General features: G+C 47.0%; 2 protein-coding genes across 10 annotated transcripts in view; one reads left to right on the forward strand and one right to left on the reverse strand.

Moving 5' to 3' along the window:
• MFSD1 (major facilitator superfamily domain containing 1) overlaps window positions 1-20,297 on the forward strand; it is a 49,088-nt gene that overhangs the window by 16,760 nt on the left and 12,031 nt on the right. For 3 of the 9 annotated variants that reach the window (XR_013931811.1, XR_013931812.1, XR_013931818.1), the window contains 4 exons: window positions 5,899-5,987; window positions 6,076-6,194; window positions 11,516-11,650; window positions 17,088-17,313. The gene's annotated coding sequence lies outside the window, so the exon portion shown is untranslated. Of the gene's footprint in view, window positions 1-21; window positions 235-5,898; window positions 5,988-6,075; window positions 6,195-11,515; window positions 11,651-17,087; window positions 17,314-20,297 lie in introns of all 9 variants that reach the window. The other 6 variants (XR_013931810.1, XR_013931813.1, XR_013931814.1 and 3 more) reach the window with 6 other exon arrangements.
• On the reverse strand, window positions 22-5,311 carry LOC308072831 (P2Y purinoceptor 6-like). The gene has a single exon (XM_080410304.1). It carries the CDS (start codon window positions 4,927-4,929, stop codon window positions 4,039-4,041), a length of 891 nt encoding a protein of 296 aa, XP_080266430.1. The 5' UTR covers window positions 4,930-5,311; the 3' UTR covers window positions 22-4,038.

The following is a 20,297-nucleotide window of genomic DNA, read 5'->3' on the forward strand; positions in this document are numbered from 1 at the left end:
ACACTTTTTTTTTTTAAACAGGCATGACTTCTGCTTTCCCTTGAGAAATATGTAGAGGTTTTGGAGAAGTTTATCTTTGAGGGTCTGAAGGCGAAGTTCCCCTTAGTTCCCCCCCACTGATGAGTTGATGCATTTTTCTTTCTTGGGGAGGAAAGGAGTTGGATTCTTGTTCTTCTCTTGCTCTTCATTCCCTCAGCTACCTGCTTCTCCAGTTCTGACATGCTGTGGTTGTAGGTAACTCATCTGCCGTTGCCTGTTGGTTGGCATTTCGTGTGTGATGTGACAGACCGTAACTGTGAACTTAATGCCTTGCTGAAATTTTATTTTCAGTTCTTAAATTCTCTGTACCCTTGAGCATCTTGCTAAAGTCCTGTGGTGGACTTCTGCAAATGGTGTAACTTCCCGTGTCAGCTCAACTCCAAATGCCCTTGCCTTTGCTTTCTGAGGGATTTCAGCCCGCTGATTTCCTTTTACCTTGCTTTTTCAGTGGTGGCTGTGGAGCATGAGAGCCATCCGGCTTTTGTTCCCTTATCCCCTGTTCCTCTAATAAATTTCTGGTAGGGTGGAGCCTTCCCCTCTCTATTGCCAGCCCTTCTGCTTCCAGCCCAGCATCAGAGTTGTGATGCTGTGTGTGTGCTTCAGCCTTTCAATGCATACTTCATAGTTTCAGGTTGATTCTCAAGAGGAAAAGGGATTTTTGAATTCTGGAATACAGTTTCTTCTTGGTAGAGAAAATCTGGTTGTGATCATTGTGGGAGGGATAAGACAGCAGCTACAGCCGGGAGCAGGCTGCCTGCCTTGGCTAGGGGGGGACCAGTCGGGCACGCGCTGCGGGAGTCCTATTTGCAATGAATTTTGAATGGCTTGAGCTGAAAGCTGCTTACCTTTTTAAGATGGCCTTTGTTCCCTGCAAAGTTTCCCTTAATGGCTTCTATCCCCACCAGCCTGAGAAATTGTTGGTATGGTATGACTTTCGTGACTTTTTTTTTTTCCCCCTCAGTACAGAGTTTGCGGGTTGGGCTCTGCTATTGGATTGTGATGGTCTGAGTAAATTCTGCTGGTGGATGTGTACACTTGTTTGGAGATGTTTATAGAGGAGTTAATAAATTTAACAAAATACTGTGCTGAACTACTGTTTACTACTATATTTATCTGGGCAAGTTTCCGAGGGGTGTGTAACTTATGAAGAATATGAATGATGTTATCATCTCTGCTGTTGCCTCTGCTCGCATGGGGTACACCCAGGCACGGGGCACTTCCAGAGGTGCTGTGCCTTTCGGGTGGTTCTGTTCCTTTCCATTGGATGTGGTGGGTTTTTTTGGTGTTTTTTGTGGTGGTTGTTTTTTTTTTTTCCCTCTTTAGGGATTATTGCTGGATGTTTCGATAGCCTTTCTTATTTAAAAATTTGGTTAATATTCTGTTGCATACCTTACCGCTGTCGGTGCTCTCTCACTGCTGCTGTTCTGCAGATAGCCAAACAAGGAGGCAAAGCAGAGCTGTTCAGGTGAGCTGCATTTCTGAATAATGTGAAAATCTCTCTTCCTAATACATTCACACTGTGTTCTGTTGAATGGGGCAGATGTACCTTGGCGTGAATGGGAAGCCGGACAGCCCTAGAGTTAAGTACACACAGTGTGTTGTTTCATGCAGACCTCTTCAAAAGGAAGTGGTTAAAGCACAGAAATGCTCTGTAAATATTTAAACTTCAGTGCGTATGAATCATGAAATAATCTCTTTCAAACATTCAGTAATGGAGTAGCTGCCCGCGTGACACTGCAGTGCTTCAGATCTTGTGGTGTTCTCAGAGCATGCAAATGTTTTCCCGTATTTGAGGTTTTTCATAAATACTGGTTACTAAGAACAACAAAAGCATTTGTGCCATAGAGATGGTGCTTATGAACAAGCTGCTTATCCTCCGGGACCTTGGAAGTTTTCTGGCAGCAATGGTAGGGAGCTCCTCTTCATCCTGACCCTCCCAAGGAGCCTGTGTTTGAGGTGGCCCCAGAGCAAGGCAGCAGGAGCGGTTTTGTTTGTTCTTAGCCACGAGGAACGGTGCTGAGACCAGCTTGCGTGGCCTTCTAAACAGTTGTCAGAAGTGGTGGATTTCAGTTGTTACCTACCTCAGTTGAATTTGAATCAACAGATTGGAAATTCAGGCTGCTGTGTCTCAGTGCCCAGCCTCCGTCTGCTGAATGTTAGAGGAAGAAATAGAAGCAGCCTTGGCTGACTGGGTGGCGGAATCTGGATCCCCTGGTTGAGTTTGCCCGTGTTACTGTGGTTACACCAACTGTGCTTCGGTTGGGAAGAAAGCGAATGCATTTCTGCCTAGAGTTCCCATGGAGGTGATCTAGAACATCTGCAGGAAAGGTTTTGGCTTTTTTTTTAATTTAAATAAGGAGAAAATGTTGGTAAAATAAATCAAAGCCGTTCTGTCTGTTTAGTCTGGGCTCTGGCTTGTGTCAGCATATGTAAAATTGGATAGCTGAAGCAGTTACCATGTCCTGGCCATCTGGTCTGCCCTTCCCCTTTGGAGAGAAGCTGTTACTGTTGTTGCAGAGATGTCTTGGAAAACATTTTTTTTTTTTTTTTTTTAATTTGGGGGCTTTTTTTGCCAGCTTCCTTAATGTTGAGTATTATGCAGAGGTTATTAGCAAATGGGACCCAGTTTCTTGGCTTTTCTGAAGTTTGCTTTCTGCTGCTGTGTCTCTGCACTTCTTGGGTGTGCAGCGTGGCTGGTTTTCTGCCTTTTTGGTGTTTTGATTCTGATGCTTGTGTGGTTGTGGCCACGCAGCGTCCCAGCTAGATCATTTTTGTCAGCCTCTAAGACAATTCCTCTTACTCTTGTAGTGTTTTCTAGTTCCCGTATGGCTGGCAGCCCCTGTTACCTTACCTTGCATCCTCTCTGAATAACCCCTGCTCCCAGCTGGCTCGAACAAAGGCGTGTGCTCAGCTGTTGTGGGCACTGGTGGCTCTACAGTTGCCTGTAGCTCAAACATGGGGTTGAAAGTCATTAGCGCTTTCTGGGAACAACAATTCAAACTGTATTTTTGTTACGGTACCTGCCAAGGTTTTTGTCGTGTTCTTGCACGTGAAGTTTTGCACAGGTAGTCGGAGCTTGTTCCTATCCCGTGGTGCCCACAGCGTTTAAGCAAAATGTGACAGGGTTTGACACTGTGGGAGGGGAGAGGCTGAAGCTCTCGATTCCCCTGAGCACTGGGTGAGCTGTTCCACTGAGCTGCCTGTGCAGAGGGAACAGAAGGTTTCGGGGCCGGACTGTAACTGCATGCGAACAGTGTGTTCACATTTCTGATTGCCTTGGGTTAGGCAAACGCTCGCTTCTTGGCCAGTGAGCTCCCTGAAACCTTTGGCTCCCGCTGCTACGATCTGCAGGGCAGCTAAGCTGCGTGTGAAGATTCTCTGGAGAATAATTCTGTTACCTTTCTGAAATGTGTAAGCTAAAAGCCTCTCTTCATCATGCATTTAATGTGAACAGAAGGAGTTGCTACCCTTTAGCGAAGGTGCTGGTGTGGCGGACCCTGCCAAGGAAATAGTAGATAGGTGGTAATCGTCCTTGAGGGTAGCTTTTTGAAATATGCTAACAGCATTTTAAAAATTCGTTACCTAACTAATGGCAGGAGATGATTGCTTTCTTCTGCTCTGGTGCCTTCCTCAGTTATTCACTACAATTTTTCCATGCAGCCCTCTTTACTACTAGAAGCAGTAGTTGTAAAAATTGTAAAAAAAAAAAAAAAAAAGTTGTAAAAAACCCCAAACGCCAGAAGCTTTTTGGAAAGGGTGCTTTTTGGCTTTATTTGGGCATGGGTGGCTCAGGAAAGGAGGACAACTTGCCTCTCAGTCTTTCATAAAAATACCACCCAAATTTGTCCTCACTACAGTTTGCCCTCACTCTGGGGGAATCTTATTTAAACTTCTTGCTGTTGTTGTGTGGGTGAGTTTTATGGCTCTTCTCCAAGTCTCCTACTCAGCAAAGTGGAACAAATCTGGAGCGCTGTGAGATGGCAGCAGGGATGTGCTTCCTCAGCAAGGGGTGAGTCTTGCTGGAGCATCTATCCCCTCTGCATTCACGTCACTCCTGGCAAGAGGACCTGCCTTGAGCAGTCCCAGCTCCAAAGCAAGCCTGGCTCTGGTAGTCTGACCAGAAAGAAAGTAGAGAAGGGGATTGATGCAGCTGTTGAGGCTCACCAGTGGCCTCCAGATCTTGTAAAGCAAACTCCAGCGCTGTAGGAGTTGGCAGTCAGCGACGCGGTACACGCGAATGAAGAGGTAAATGCTGCGGGTAATGTGAAACGGCAGCAAGCAGACGGAGAAAAGCCCACAGACTAGGAAAATGGTTCGGATCGACTTGGCTTGGGCGGCACTGCTGGTGGGGCTGGCATCTCCAGAGTGCCGGGTGAGGCTTCGGATCATCAGGCAATAGCAGGCTAAAATGATGAGGAAAGGAAAGAGGAAACCAGATGCGGTGAGAGCCATGCCATAGGGGAAATAGCTGCTGAGGTTCTCGGGGCTTGTCGTATCGTAGCAGACGGTGTGGTTATTGATAACGCCGGTGCGAGCGTAGATTGAGGTGGGCAGGAGCTGCAGGAACACCAGCGCCCAGGACGTGGCTGTGCCGGCGGCAGCCAGGTGCCGGGTCCGGTAGGGTGTGGAGCGGATGGGATAGCAAACACCCAGGAAGCGGTGGACGCTGATGCAGGTCAGCAGCAGGATGCTGCCGTACAGGTTGGCGTAAAACAAGAAACGTACCGGTTTGCAGAGCAGCTCTCCGAAAGGCCACGTGTCCTGCACGATGTAGTTGACAATGAGCAAGGGCAAAGAGAAGAGGTAGAGCAGGTCTGCCACGGCCAGGTTCACCAGGTAGATGGTGGTGCAGGTCCAGCCCTTGGCACGGCAGCAGCTGAGCCACAGCATGGTTGAGGAGCAGCCCCAGCACGAAGACGGAGCTGTAAGTGAGGGGTAACAAGATGTATTTATAGCTTTCTACCAGAGGGCACAGAGCCTTCCCAGAGGTGCTGTTCTCAGTTTCCTTCAGCCCCTCCATCCCTGGGTGCAGCTTGAGGCACTGTGCGCTGTTGTTCTGTTGCTTTAAAGCTCTCCCTGCCAAAAATAGAAACAGCGACACCCGACAGTCATTTGTCACTCCTGGCCCTTGCCTCTTGCCACCTCAAAGAAATCTGGACAATCCTAATTAAAGCACACACAGCCCTCTGGAGAGATGAAGCTGCAATGGAAATGGCGCGTCACTGTTACCACTTGAATTCAGCCAAAGCAGCGGCCGCTGCAGACGCTTGGTGGTATGTATGCCCCTGGGCAGCGGCGCTGTGTCGCGAGGGCAGTTAAACGAAGCTTATTGCAGTTGCAGGCTTTCAGATTCCTCTGAGCTTTGGTTACTTCAGGGGGCAGTTGAGGGAAGGGCTCAAGAGAGCACACTTTTTGTGAGAGGAAGTGCCTGGGACTGCTGCTGGTTTGGCATCACAGGCAGGTTGGGAAGAGGTGAATTTACAGCTTGCCCGTAGCAGCAACAGGGAAACAAGCTTGACGGATAGCAGCCAGTGGAGCGGGGGCAGAGCTGGCCTGGGCAGGGGTTTGCTCAAAATGTGTGTTTGTTGCAGTCAGAATAGGACGTCATTTCCCTCTTCCCAAAGGAGTGGGGAAGAGATGCTTTCCTGCTTTCTGGTGTCCTTTAGTCCCGTTCAGAAAACACTAATGCAGTTTGTATAGACTAAATTTTCTTTTGAAGTTTGTACCCAGTATACCTCCTGAATTTCCCAGTAAAGCGAGGGAGCCAGGAGAGGTTCACTAGCAGGCATCCCATTCTAAAGAAGGCAAGGATCAAAACAATCCGAGAAACGACTGAATGTCTTTTTGTTTTTAATTTAGGGGAAAGCCAGGTAAATTCTGTGTGTGGCCACCTGAGCCAGAACTGCTGAAGAGTTTTCTCCTGGCAGAACCATGATGTCCATGTTCTGGTGAGCATCTCTGATTTTATCTACCTGCCATGCTTGTTTTACACTCTATGTTGGGCCCTATTTGGGTTTATCTTCTGTTGTATTTCAGCAACACGACCCCCTCGGAGCACCTTGGTCTGAGCTGCGGGCTCCTGTGTCCTTTACTGCAAACCCCCTCCAGGCACCCACTGGCCCCTGAGTGTGGAAAAGGGGTTTAGCCCTCACTAGGTAACGACGTAAATAACTTAAATATCTCACAATCAGTTAGTTACTGCTTGGCTTTTAAAGTACTGTACCAATTTCTTCATAATCTGCAATAAGGATACACTTCCGTGGTATTAACTGGGAGCAGTGCCCAGGGTTACTGGGGGCTGCTCACCCTCCGAAGGCAGGGGACACGAGTCGGGGCTGGTGGGTGAGATCAGGAGGGTGAGGTGAGGGTTGTCCCCGCAAATGCTCCCGTTTTCTGGGTTAGCTGTCACTAGAGGTCAGCACTGCAACGCTGATATACAAGAAATGTTTTCTGTGTTAGGGCAAAAAGCCTTATTTCAAGGCTGCAAGTGCTGTCACTCATTTCTGTCACTTACTTACACGACTTTGGAGGCTGGTTTCCAAAGGCAGATGTTAATGCTGGCAGACTTCAGCAGGAAGAGGTCGCTTTTGTTTCCTCTCATGCAAATAAAACAGGGTAAGGTAATGAAATGACCAAACTTGCCTTTTTTTAAAGCTGAATGGTTGAGGTTGGAAGGAGATCAATCACCTAGTGCTGCTCGAGAAGCGGTAAATGTTTTGGACACTGAAATCCTGGCCCGTCTGTGTTCCCTGCCGGCTGCCTGAGGTGCCGTGGCTTGCTGCTCAGGCTCTCCTAGAGTTGCCTTTGGTCTAGTTTTTGGAAAAAGCACCTATTTCCCACAACTCCGTTGGATAGTCTGGTGGAGATACTGGCTAACTCTGATCCAGCCCCGGGCAGGACCAACTGAAGCTGCTGCTACCCCACGTAAGGCCGTTGTGCCATCTCTTCGCTGGGCACGCAGCAAACCGTGGCCCCTGATTCCCACGGGGTGGGTGGCACGGCAGCCCCCTCCCCAGGCTGGAGCTGTCAACTGGTAGCGTTGGCATCCTCAGCAAAAATACTTTTGACCCCAATTGGATGTGTTTTGTGAAGCATGAAGTTGCAGAAAATGATGTGGGTTTAAGTTCGGGCTGGAGTGATCCCTGCTGTGATCTGTTATATAGGCAAAGTTATTTAAAACAACTCTTAAAAAAAATTCCAACCCTCTGGGCTGGATGCAAAAGGAAGGAGTGGTCAACAAAGTCCTCACATTTTACAGCCTAACAGCTAACTCGTGACCTCCGCAGAGAAACGTTGTGTCTGCTCAGTGGTTTCTTATATAGCTCTGTTTGTGTTCAGGCATAAGGCGTGCTGCTGACCGCTTTTGTGATCACACTTTGGGGGTCCCACCACAAAACCCTCTTGTTTTCTGTAATGTCACTTCTATCAAGAGCTCATTCTGCTGGTACAGTCTTGGTGGGTTGCAGCAGGATAGAGAAGTTTCTGCTGCATGAAGTCTTGGTCTATCCAGGTCCTTGAAACCCTCAGTTCTCTTAAATTTGAACTTGTTTCCAGATTCCTGGTCTTCTCCATTTCCTTGGGAGTGATTCGGTCCGCGTCGTTTGGGCTGCTGGCGGGGGAATAGTTCGCGTTGGAGACAGGCGTGTTGTTCGGTGTTACTGAGCGGTTTTGGGGTGCGGTGCGTGTGTGGGGCAGCTTTGCCTGATCTGGCTGGAGAGGTTTCAGTTGGGTTCTGTAGCTGGACCTGACCTTTGGAGGAAAACCTGCGTGTCCACCTTAGGGTATCCGTGGATTTAGGGCTGGAATCTCTTTGTTCTGCAAGCAAAAGGTGGGACATACCAGCAAGCAGAAGGAAGGAAGTAGTTTCCCTTCTGTTTCCTCTGAACAAGCAAATTCTACTGTTTCTGGTGTTTTTTTTATAGCATCTGTGGATCTGTAAACATCAGGCTGTTCCTCAGATTATTAAAATCTATGTTACTGTGGTATCTTAATTAATTGACTTGTTTACATGTTTACAAAGCTCTGTCTGTGAATATAAAACAGCTGTTAATGCCAGTAATTCTGAAATAGTGGAGCTGGCATCCTTGTCAGCTGAAATGATGATGGAGCGTAACTGGCCCCTTCAAATTAAGGTAAGTGAAGGAGCGGCCTTACAGCAGCTGGGGTGGAATGGCTCACTTGTGGCTGCTGCAAACGGATGGAGAGATCTCAGACGTCTCTTAAATACACACAGGAAATCGGTTAGCCTACTTAATGCTAAAGACTTGCGGACTTTTAAAAAAATTCTACTGTATTCACAGAGCTAGTGAATGTCTGCATTATTTTTAGATACGCATGTTCCAGGGTTTATTTTATAGCATAGCGGTGGGCACAGATCAGCTGAGGTCTGTTGGCGAAGGTGCGGTCTGTCGGGGAGTTGTCTCTTGGAATGCCTTGGTGGTGTTCCCCGTTGGCCTCTTCCCTGCTGGGTGGTTTTGCATGGCTGTTGGGCGTTCTCGTACAGTCAGTATTTCTGGGTAAATCCACCTATTAACCTGAGCTTAAAACCATCTTGTGGCTTTGCCATTGCTTTAATGTGAGCAGGGGTGACCCTCATTTACTGCCCTGCATTTCAGACTTACCTCAAATATGAGGTTAAGAGTGAAACTTCACTTGCGACGCTTAGGCTATCTGAAACCATAATGCTTATAAGAGGAGCTCCCCGGGGCAGGTTTTCCTAGTCTTTGTGTATGAAATTCACTTAAAATAGTTTTTAGTGAGCCTAGAGGTGATATCCCAGTGTATGAAATCTGTCAGAAATGATTGATACACATATGAGAAGCTGAGTGAAAACTGAAGGAAAGAGATGGCATTGCCAGGCTTCATTTAAATACAAGAGCTATGCATTTAGATTGATTTAGTTTTATGCCAATAGATTCTGACATAAATATAGTGATATATTATGTATTGACTATAATGTCAACATTATTTTAAAGCTGACTCGAGGAAAAATATCGGGTTGTTAGTCCTGGAATACAGTGCTTTGTTCTGCTGAGAGGGAAAGCCTATGATCAAATAATCTCTTTCTTAAGACCTTTTGTAATAGCTCTTAAAACGAGTGGGTAACAGTAGAGGTGACCTGTCTCAGGGCACTCTGAAATTGTTCTGGGACCGGCCTGGCAGTAGCGGACTGAATAGGAGCACGTTCTGCGGTGCTGTGGCTGTGCTTGGGACAGCCCAGCGCTGCGGCTCCTGCCTCTGCCCTCTGACTTACACATCCTGAACTTGCATATGCACCGCGCAGGGCCGGCGGCTGGCTTAACGGAAAGCTTTGCTTCTATTGAATATATTGTTTCTTAGCTTGCACTTAGTCTGCTTCAATTATGGCAAAGTGTACCAGTTTAGCTTAAGTCTACCTTCGCAATTTTTATGAGCTTTCATCCCTTTTTATCCTTTGCATCTTTCTAGTAACTTATTCTGAGTGTGTAAAGTGTGGAAGTGGCTGTGGCTCGTTGCTCGGTGTTGTAGCTAAGGGGCAAGGCGCTGCCTGCAGCTTTGCTCGGAGCCCGCTGTTGGTGTGGCAGTGCTGAGTATCCCGACACGGGTGGCCTCCAGGTGCAGGCATGCTGAGCACCTGCAGCTCCAGCGGTGGTCAGTCGAAGCTCCAGCTGGTTATCACATCTGCAGATCGCTGCTAGGTGGCTTCATCCCAGCACACACAACTCATGTCTTCGTTGGGTTTGGGCTGGCTTCAGCCTGCTGGCAGTCCCAGTGGCTCCCTGGCGGCGTGGGAAGCCCTTGCAGCAGGGCCGGGCACCGCGGGCTGCCTGGGGATGCTGGGGAGCCGTGCTTCCACCTGCCGATGGTTCTGCCTCAGCCGCTGAACGGCGCGTTAGTGATCGCACATACGTGTTACAGCACATACCATAATGGCATTTTGGAAGTGACCATACTGCCATACCTATACATTTTGGTACATCAGGTACCGTGACATTTCTATTCATGTATGAATTGTTTTAAAAGTGTCAGGTGGAGAGTGCTATACATGGATGTAAGTTTGTCCCTTTGCATGAAATTCCTTTTTTCTTTCTCATTTTCTCCTGCATTATTTTACTTTCGCTTTGTGCTGCTGCTGATATAAAGGGTTTATTCATGAGGTTAACCTAATTACTGTCTTCAGAAACAAAGCCTGTTTCTACAGTGAATATCCTTTTGATATCCATCATCTGAATATTGCCTAATAAAGTTAGCAAATGGCCTCCAAATGAACCAAAGTGATTCAGTATCTCATCTAGCAAAGAATGTATTATAGTTTTACCGATACTGACAGAAATGTTTAAAATTCTCAAAGCATTGCTTTGCTGGTGGATTAATATGCATTTTTCTGTCTTGAGATGAAAAACACCGTCTGGATTTAATGCAACACTTACAAAATTGCTGATGTGAGTCTCTGTTAAAGCTATTTTATATACGTACTGGAGGGTTTACTGGAGACAACTGGAAAGTTCACTTTGAGTAGCTCCAATACTTGTAATCAGTAACTAAAATATATTCATGGAGTGGCAAGACTAAAAGGCACACATTTAAGTGCCTTCATATATTTTCCTTGCCTGGAACAAAGGTGATACATTTTTCATGTAAGCAAAGCTCCTTGTAGTTGAGTATGCTCCGGGGAGATAATTAAGAAAGGTCAATATACACCGATGGATGGAGCTGTGACCTGAGCACCCGAGCTGGCCGGGCCGTGGGGCATGCGGCCGGTGGCGTGGTCCCTGGGCTGGCATCGCCGCTGCCGTCCTCGTGTAAGATCCCAGCGCTGGGCTGGCGTGGGGAATGGTTTATGTTTGGTCACACTTCTCTGGCTTTTGGGTCAATGTTGGTTTAAAAACCTCTCTTAGAAGCCTGGTACTTGTCTCAAGACAAATATTCCTTGCTCTACTCTTCCATTTGTGTTTGGGGAGAAACAGAAGTGGTAAGTGAAGACAAAAAAGACCATTTTCCCCCATGAAGGTCATCATACTATTAAGTGAATTCTTGGACAAAAAAATTTGGATTTAGCTTGCCTTCGCTGAAGCAGAAACCCAGCTAATCCTGTTAAAGAGTGTAACCAGCAGACTTCAGTGTTCTCCCTGCTGCCTACCTGCCTGATTCTGCCAGGTATTCGTGAGGAAGATGGAGGCAGTCTTTGTGTTCTTAATCTTCCGTCTTTACTTGGGCTGGAACTTTTATAAATATTTTAACTTAATTATCATATATCTTTAGCGGAAAATATCAGTTTAGAGGAGAACATATCAGAAAGCATACTGATGAACTGCCTCGTTCTACTGAGTACAAAAAGCCAGCGTGAAGCGACGCTGGTGTCCAATGTGTCCAAAGGAAAATCATTATTTCAGTTACTTCTTAAATAGCTCCCTGGATTGCAAAGACTATCTGAATTAATGGTAGTTTGGCATCATTATATATTAACGGGCTCCATCTGATTTATTTTTCCTGGCAGTTATCCACTTGCACGATGTATTATGCCTGACTGTTCCATTTCCCCTGCTATTGAGTGGTAGATGGTGGATTAGAACCTTCAGCCAACGAGAGAGGCTGCGTGGGAACGTAATGGGATCTCGCATCATTTTTAATGGTGAGTTATGGACTGTCACGCAGGATATCTGGACACACTTAACTTTCTGGTGACAACTGTTACCAGATGTAAAGGTACGTGTTGTCACTGAGCTGCAAGAGAGGCAGGCTCCTGCTCACCAGAGCTGTTACACTGCACAGAGTTGCCTTTGTAGATATTTCTGTAATTACAAACTTTTTCCTGGCTCCAGCAGTGCTTAAATAAAAAATTGATCCCATGGAATTATATTGCTGAATATTAAAGTCGGTATTTATTTGCAAGAGTCACTTTGGGGTGCCTAATTTGTCCGCGAGAGCAAGGTTTTCTGCTCGGGTTGCAAAATGGTGCAATAAAAATCAGTGATTGATGTTTATTATCAGATTAAATGGTTTAGCTGTGGGGATCAAAGTCATAAATTACAGCCCTCCCCAAGCTGTGATTGGCCACCAGAGATCTTTCTGAGTGCCAGCGTTTTTTAATGAGGTCGTATATTTTCGAGCCTCTAACAGTATCAACTTTTGTAGTTTATTGAAACTGTGTTTAAAATAACAGCTTACTGGGCGTCAGAAATATTGGATATGTTTAGTATGTGCTTGGTGAAATGTCCCAGAGGGAAAAAAAGCATGAGTTAAACGTGGAGGTTTTGATGCCCAAGCAAAGTCTGAGGACTTAAGGAGCGCGAGGGATGCCATCCTCTGGCTCTACACCGGTGTAATTTTTTTGCTGCTTCTGGTTTTTGGTCGTTTTGCAGCCAATGCAGATGCTCTTGGGCTCTCCCTTGGGCTGCCTCCCCAGCATGCTGCAAGGGGGAGCCATCACCTGGTTGGTCATGGAAATCAAATGTTTTCATTCCCGAGTGTTGTGGAAGAGACTACGGTGTTTAGTGTAGTATCAGTCAGATCAAAGTTTCATGGTCAGCTTCTTCCCTGCTGGGAGACTGGCTCTGGTGACACCAGCATTTCCCCCCACTGCTCATCAAAGCGGAGGAAATGGAGATGTCCCCAAATGGGAGAAAAATGAAAACACCGTAATGCTATTTGTGTATAGCTGACAGGGCATGCCCTGAATATCAAAACCTTAATATCCAAACAATAGACATTTGATGAAAGGAATACTGAAATAATTTTGTTAGATTGCTCTTAAGCTCTGTATCTGAAAGCTGGCAGTCGAAGAACAGCTAAAATTTAGTCTGCCATTAGAGAAGACTAAATCATATTTTGTTACTTGTTATGGGAGGCTTATAATTGGGGTAAAATCTTAACCGTGAAAGCATTAATCTCCAGTACAGTATTGTAGCATCAAAAGCATGACATTATCTTCCTGTCCCCAGGACTTCCTTTGTTAAAAAATCATTTGTTTTACTCAAAGGAGGTCCTTTTTCCTTCTGTATTAAAAAAGTTGGTCTTTTTTGCCTTGTGGCTGCATTTACTCTCAGGAGATTCTGATTAAGCAGCTCGGTTCAAAAGAGTTTGCACTGTACAGTCATTTTTGGGGGGAAGAAATCATTAGGCGTGCCGTGGGTATTGCAGCTGCTCAGCTGGGGGGAGTTTCAAAGCCGGCTCTCTGCTTCCATTTCTCCTGCATCAGCACATGACGCTCATCCCTGGGTGTCGGGATAAACGAGGGGCTTTTTCAAAGGTGAGAAAATATTATTTAAAGTGATGTACAAGTATCAACAGATTGATTTTGCAGCCAGCCGTGCAGGTGTTATTTCCTTCATTTTACTGGTGTGCGAAGGACTTGCCCAAAGCCCACCTGGGGCGCGGGGGAGCCCCGCTTCTGCGCCCTGCTGGCGTGCGGCAGGGCGAGCTGAACGAGCTGGTGCTTGCTGTAGTTGTGACTGGTTCATACATGGAGCGATCTGGTCTGTTCTTGAGTCAAATTGTGGTTGTTTGGTTTGGGGGGGGGGGGGGGGTTGGGGTGTTTTTTTGTTGTTTTCTTTTTTTTTATTATTACTTTTAAAGGCTAAAATAAGCAAAGGCAACCTGTGAGCGCTGCGGTGGAAGCAAAGCCCGGTGGGTAGCAGAATCTGCACGGCCGAGGGGCTGCTGGCCCTCCCTTGCTGCGAGTAGCAGCCCTTGCTGCTGTAATTGCACCTTTACCTTGCAAGCCCTGGTGGAAAATAATTAAATTTCATGAAAGCCTCTCTCATTTTGAGCCCCTGAGGGTATCAATTAAATGTAATAATGGTAACTGCGGCTTTTAAGCAAATATATAGGGTTTTTTGAAAGAAATGAGGTGAAGTCTTTTGCACAGCGTGGAGCTGAAGACTTTATTTCCAGGTTCCCCTGGCTGTACGTACCACTCGGAGGTCTCAGAGGGAGCCGTTTCCACCCAAGGAACAGAGGCAGGAGGATGTTCAGGGGTTTCTTTGGTGGCCAAAGGCAGGTCCCAGCAGTGCCCACGATTCTGTGGTTTAACTGGGGTATTAACCGTTCAGCCACCTGAGCCGGCTATTGCCATTCGCCATCTGGCACGTTTAGGAACAAGTCACCAGTAGATTTTTTTCCAGTGTCTCGCTGCAAATGAGTGCACCTCCCGCCCCACTCTCAGCTGAGATGAAAGGGTTTCCGTACCTCGGGGTAGCTGCTTAAAAAACAAATTAGGGTGGGCTACATGCCTAGTGTGGAGGTTGGCCCCTTCAGAGGCGGGGATGCTTGTCTCTGGGCTGCAGCTCCGTTAGCAGCGGCACAAGCTGCGTTGTGGGAGCATTCGAGAAGCAGCGTGCACCTTCTGCAAGGTTGCATCAGAGGGAAATAAACCAGCGAAATTATCCTAATAAATTATAATAATTGTGCCTGGTGGCATGCGGTAATTTAAAAGAGATTAATCTAACAAGCCTTAAATATGAATAAATAATAAACATCTTCATGCATTGGGAATCTTATTCTGCTTATTTCTGAATGAATATTAATTAATCCTCATAAACCCAATGCAAAAATCGATCCATGTGGAGAAGGCACAAGATATTAAGTATACGAAATTGGACAGAGCCTAGATGAATATTCTCATCATCAATTAAAGTCGGATTACACTGCCGCTCGACTCCGTCACTGGCTGCCTGGCGAGGAGAAGCCGGCTTTAAAACAGGGGCTGTGCTGTTGTGGTTCGTATTTGATTTTGTATCCCTCGTTTCCTGGCAGCGTTGGCTGGCTGGCTTACTGCTGGGTGGGATGGGCCAGGAATTATCTAGTGTCCCTGTGAGAATGAAGGGAACCACAGGTGATGCTTGGCCATCAGAGAGCTGTCTGGTGCTGGAAGCCGGTGTCCCCCCGTGCCACGGTGTGTCCTCCGTCCTGCCTGCGTGCAGATCCATGGAGCTGGGAATTGGGAGCCTCGCCTCCTGATTTCTGTAGAGATAAATACTGCAGAAAAACTTTCTTGCCTGGCAAAATGACCCCTCGGGCCGTGCTGTCGAACTGGGTAGGGTACGATGCTGTCCCAGGCGATGGTGCTGGTTAGGTGATGCATGGTGTGTGCAGAGAGAGGGGGTTTTAACCGGAGCAGAGCTGAAGATCTGCTCCGTTTTGAGTGGGAACATATGGAAGATGGATGAGAGGGAACATCTGCACCATCTGCTGTAGGAGAGCTCTATCCTTCATCCTCCCACCTCACTGCATTGCTGTTGTGTTTGGATGATATCCTTCATTCCCTCCCATTATCGCCGTTCTCCTAAGGCCACGTCTGTCTTCAGCAAAATGCTTTGCTTAGCAGTAGGCTGCACCGGGAGCTCCTACGTGGAAATTTCTTCTGCTGCCTTTTCCTGAGCCTGGCTTGGGCAAATACATTTTGCCTGTACGCATTGCCTGTACAAGTGGGCACCAGGATCTTGTTTTCAGTGAGTGTACGCTGTGTGCCAGAGTGTAAAATGAGCTGGGAGGGATAACTGGGGTGTTTGGAGATGCACTGGGGCCAAGGCGGGGGATGCTGGTGATGGCAGGAGTGATGCTGCTGCGGGCAGTCGCTGGGTGATGCTGGGCTGGTGTGCTCCCAGCGAGGCAGGGATGGTGTTTTGCATCTTGGTTTAAATCCTAAAGCCTGGCAGAGTTAAATGAAGGTTGCCGGCTGTAAAACATGACAAGGACGTTTTAAAACGTATCATAAAATAAAATGTAGCCTAGAAAAAAGCTTACGATGGCACCTGCGGCAGGCTTTGGCCTCCATTTTAAAAGCTGCCTTGATCTTTTAACATGGAAGCGATTCGCTGCCATTGTACCGTGGCTGAGATCTGCAGATACGGTGCTCAAAAGTGTCTGGAGGCTGCTGGTGTCCTTGGGGTTTAAAGATAGGGGGGAAGGGGAGGAGGAAAGGAGAAACGCATCCTTGTGTCTCCCTGAGCCGGGCCGGGGCTTGCTTCAGGTGTACGTCGGGCTCGTGGTCTGAAGTGTGAAGGTAAAGGGCGTCCGGGAGGGCGCGTGGGAAGGGGACTGTTGAAGAGCCTGGGGGGATGTCTCCCTGGCGTTTGTTGCGCTGCAGAATTTTCTGTGACCTGGGAGTCCAGAACCATAGAATCCCAGAATTCTTTAGGTTGGAAAAAGACCTTTAAGATCATCAAGTCCAATCATTAACGCGGCACTGCCCAGCCCACCGCTGAACCGTGCCCTAGGCATGGCAGCTGTGCGTTTTTTAAACATGTCCAGGAGCGATGACTGCACCGCATCCCTGGGCAGCCTGTTCCGATGCTTGGCCACCCTTCCAGTGAAGGAATTTTTCCTGATATCCAACCTAAACCTCCCGCTGGTTCCGTCTGATACCTGTAATTACGTGACTGCCCAGCCCCGCAGGGAGATGGGGTGACACTGTATGTGTGCGAGGGGTGGGTGAGTTTTCTTGTACAGGGTAACAACACGCTGGCTGTGAATTGCACAGAAATATTTATGTTTTTCCTCTGCCTCTGTTTTCACTCTTGGGTAAGTAGAAAGGTCTTCACGATCTACTGCATGTAAGAAGTGTTACGAGCTAATTAAAAAAACCCATCAGCCCCCAAATCTAGATAGTTCCCATTTCCCCAGAAAGCAGCAATTAGCAGATGTCTGTCTTGCTTTCACCTACAGCTTAAATACCAAAGAAGTATCTTCCCTACTTGCAGCAATATTTGAGAAGCATTAGCAATCAGCTTTCCATGCTGCCTTGAACGTTAGGGATGGATGGGCAAATACAGCAATGTTTGCTCTGGTTTGTGAACTGGACCTGTGTGTGCATCTTTTTGGAATACTTAATAAAAGTTTTCAGAAACCCTTTACATGAGAAAAGAATTTTCAAATGGAAATGTGAGACCCAGATTTTGGCATAAAGTGAGAACTACCCTGGTATCATCAGCAGGCCGGGGATTAGACTTAGTATGAGAATAACAGATATTTTGAAGAATTTGAAAATATGGAGGTTGCTTTAATATTTGTATGCATCTGATGAGTTTGTGTATTTCTACTTATTGGATATTTTCTGAATTTCCTGACAGGTCTTACTGAGATTGCAGATTCTTTGGGTTAGTTTGTTTTGCAAGGGTTGTGAAGAGCCTGGGAATATGCCCTTTTGGTACACAAACGGGCTTGCTGAGTGAAAGCACCACATAAAAAGATGACAAAAGGAGCAGATGATCTATGGCCCGGTTTCCCTTCTGCGTAGAGCGTGCAGTGGTGTCGTTTACCATTCATCACCCTAAGGACAAACTCTAGCATTGACAGGTACGCATTTTTGCCAATCCTGACTTTTTTTCCATTTCATTTAATATGTTTCTCCAACCGGCAGATACTGTATTTGTTGGGAAAGGAGGGGAGAAGAGCCCACGTCAGTATGAACATCTGTGGAGTCCAGGCAGAGACAAAGGTTCGCTGAGCTTTGGAGCAAGCCCGGCGCGTGCTGTCTCTGCACACCCCTCCCCAGGGGAAGGTTTCCCAGCCCCTGCACTGGGAATCGGAGGGACGGGTTCCGGGAGGAGAGCAGGCGGTAGCTTACAGGGTGGGCGCTCCCCCTGGGTACTTAACTGATAGCTGATACCACCGCAGTCTTGCCTTGGTGAACCCAGATGTGCTTTCATATCCAGAACGCCCGTGGCAGTGGAATTGCCAGCTGGTTGCTGGTTCCCAGCAGGTTTGTTCCCCTTGCTCTGGCTGCAATGTTTTGTGCATATTTTGAAGACCCTGTGGCACAGGAGGCCGCGGTAACGCTGAACCTTGCACCCTTGCAGCAGCTCCACAGCAACTGTGTGCTCCCAAAAGCAAAGCGCGATCGATCGCATTGGTGATAGCCAGCGACATAAAAACAAGGAAGAAGCAGGGAGAGTGCACAAAAAGGGGATTTGTCAGACTGAAAGCTTATAGCTTTACAAGTGTCTTTAGTGGATGCTTTGTTGCAGCTGAAAGCATTAATTAAATGTATGGCATCGGGGTTTTTCTTAAGGTGGGGAGTGCTGGAGCGAGGACTGAGTTGCAGCAGCTCATGTGGATGTCACAGCATCTGCACTGCTTGAGGACAGGAGGCAAACCAGCCCAAGCATGTACAAAATACAGTGAATTTTAAGCATAATTATAATGTAGCTTGGTGTTGTCCAGGGTTTTCTGGAAATGCCTTAAATCTGACAATTCCCATTAGAAATATGTATATATCTGTTGTTGTCCTCCATGCTGATGTGGAGACCACCAGCCACTTTTTACAGCGGAGGGACATGGCTTGATGTCACGGGGACAGAAGTCTCTCCTGGGCAGGTTTTTCACCCTGGTGCGTAGTGGTGCGAGTGATCGCTGCCTGCTGGTTTCGGCCCCCGCTGGGGCAGGCGGCTGTGGCCGAGCCATGCCTGCTGCCCTGCGCCGGGCTGGGCGCCGGGGCTGTTCCCCAGGGGAGGCTGCTGAGCACAGCCTGCAGCGAGTGAACCCGGCATTTACAGGGCATCATCCTGAAAGCTGCGTGTAACCTGTGGTATGGCACCGGCAAGGAGTTAGCAGCAGCAATATGGTCTAACTGGGGAATTTTAAAAGTGTTTTTATGTAGATCCATTGCCAAGGATTTCAAAGAGATTGTGCTTTGGTCTTTGCTGCAAAGGGAACAAAGTGTGCGAGTTTGACCTGTCTGGAGAAGCTGTTCCTTTGCCTTGCTGCTAGGCAGGATTTAAATCCTGCTGTTGTATTGCATTGATCCCGAATAATTGCTTTAATAGCAGTCCCGGTGTAAACAGTAACTAGGCTTCTGTCACTTAAGTAATGAAATTACATATATTTTTGCCCTGGAAGAATTTATCCTGCAGCTAGTGTTGCCTCCCTGGGATGAGGAAGCTCCTTGCTCTGAGCCTGGACAGCATGAGCCTGCATGCCCCAGGAGAAACACATGAGGAGGAAAGATGAGGGGAGGGCAGAAGTGTGGGGAAATAAATTCCTTTAGGTATCAGAGCAGTTGCTTCTGTTAGACAAGAAAATAATGGGTTGCACTGTAGGCTGTAATTCCCACAGAATGTCTCGTGGTTTCTCTTTGTCTGGGCTCCTCTATTAACACCCAGTGTGATTTCCCCTTCTACCGAGTAGCTGCTCTCCACCTCAGGGTACTTCTCCTCAGATGATCGTATGCAAATTGGATGGGTTTCCATCAGAAAAAGTCAGCAGCACCTTTCTCTTCCCTGCCTTCGCAGTCCCTTTTGTGAGCGAGCACAGACCGCTTCGTGCTCCTCCCGTGATGATCTGTTGTTCACAGAGGTTTTCATGCCTCAATTTCAAGCAGCCACCAGAATTTGTAAGGTGGGAAAAGAGCAGTTTATGAACCAAAGGTCCGAGTTCAAGCATAAGAAGCAGATCATCCCAGCTCAGCAATGTAAACCCTTGCTTTACCAGAGCTTTGGGAGCTTAGTTTCTTTTTTCTTTCTTTGTATTTTCAAATACACATGAAGTGCTTTGGGCTGGTGCGCAGCCTGGACTCCAGCCCTGTCTGTGTGCGAGTGCACTGCTCCTAGGGAGAAACGAATTAGTGACACCCGCGAGTGTGTCCGAGAGTATTGTAGTGATATTTATGCTTCGGCAGAAAGCAAGCAAAGAAGATTCTAGCACAAAAATAAGACTCGTATACAGCCCAAAAGGGAAACCATTACAAAAGCACAGCAGTCACAACGTCTTCGCATGCAATGAATGCCTTTTACTTGGAAGAGCGATTTGCAATATAGCAATAACTGGCAAAATGTGTATGCCTGGATCATAAACTCTCAGTAATGTGGAGCTAAACAGTTAGCAAAATTCACCACATCTTTATAAAGTATGGAAAGTATACTTGAAGTATATATATGTATGTATCTATCTCTGTATTTTCTACAGCGCAGTAGTTTCATATGGTTCGATCTACTGCATACAGGCAATTTGCATGTGATTTAGTGCAATATTTATGCCAGGCATTTCATGTTGGTCTAAGTAAATGAAGTAGTGCTGGCAATCCTTTTCATTATTAATACCACTAGAAGTAATGATTTTGTATACCAAGTTGCAGGTTTCAGTGAGCAGATCCCTAGTTAATGTAATGCGTTTGACCTTCACATTTAGCGGGGTGAGTTCTGATAGTCTATCTGTTGTGTAATTGCCTTCTGATTATTATTCACCAACCCTGGTATTGTTTAATGTGCAGATTAGTATCTTGCTTGTGAGCTTTGGTTCGTAACCACAGCTCTACTACACATCGTGCTATTTTGTCCTTAGTA

The sequence above is a fragment of the Falco punctatus genome, assembly GCF_963210335.1.
Source record: "Falco punctatus genome assembly, chromosome: 13".
Classification (NCBI taxonomy): Eukaryota; Metazoa; Chordata; class Aves; order Falconiformes; family Falconidae; genus Falco; species Falco punctatus.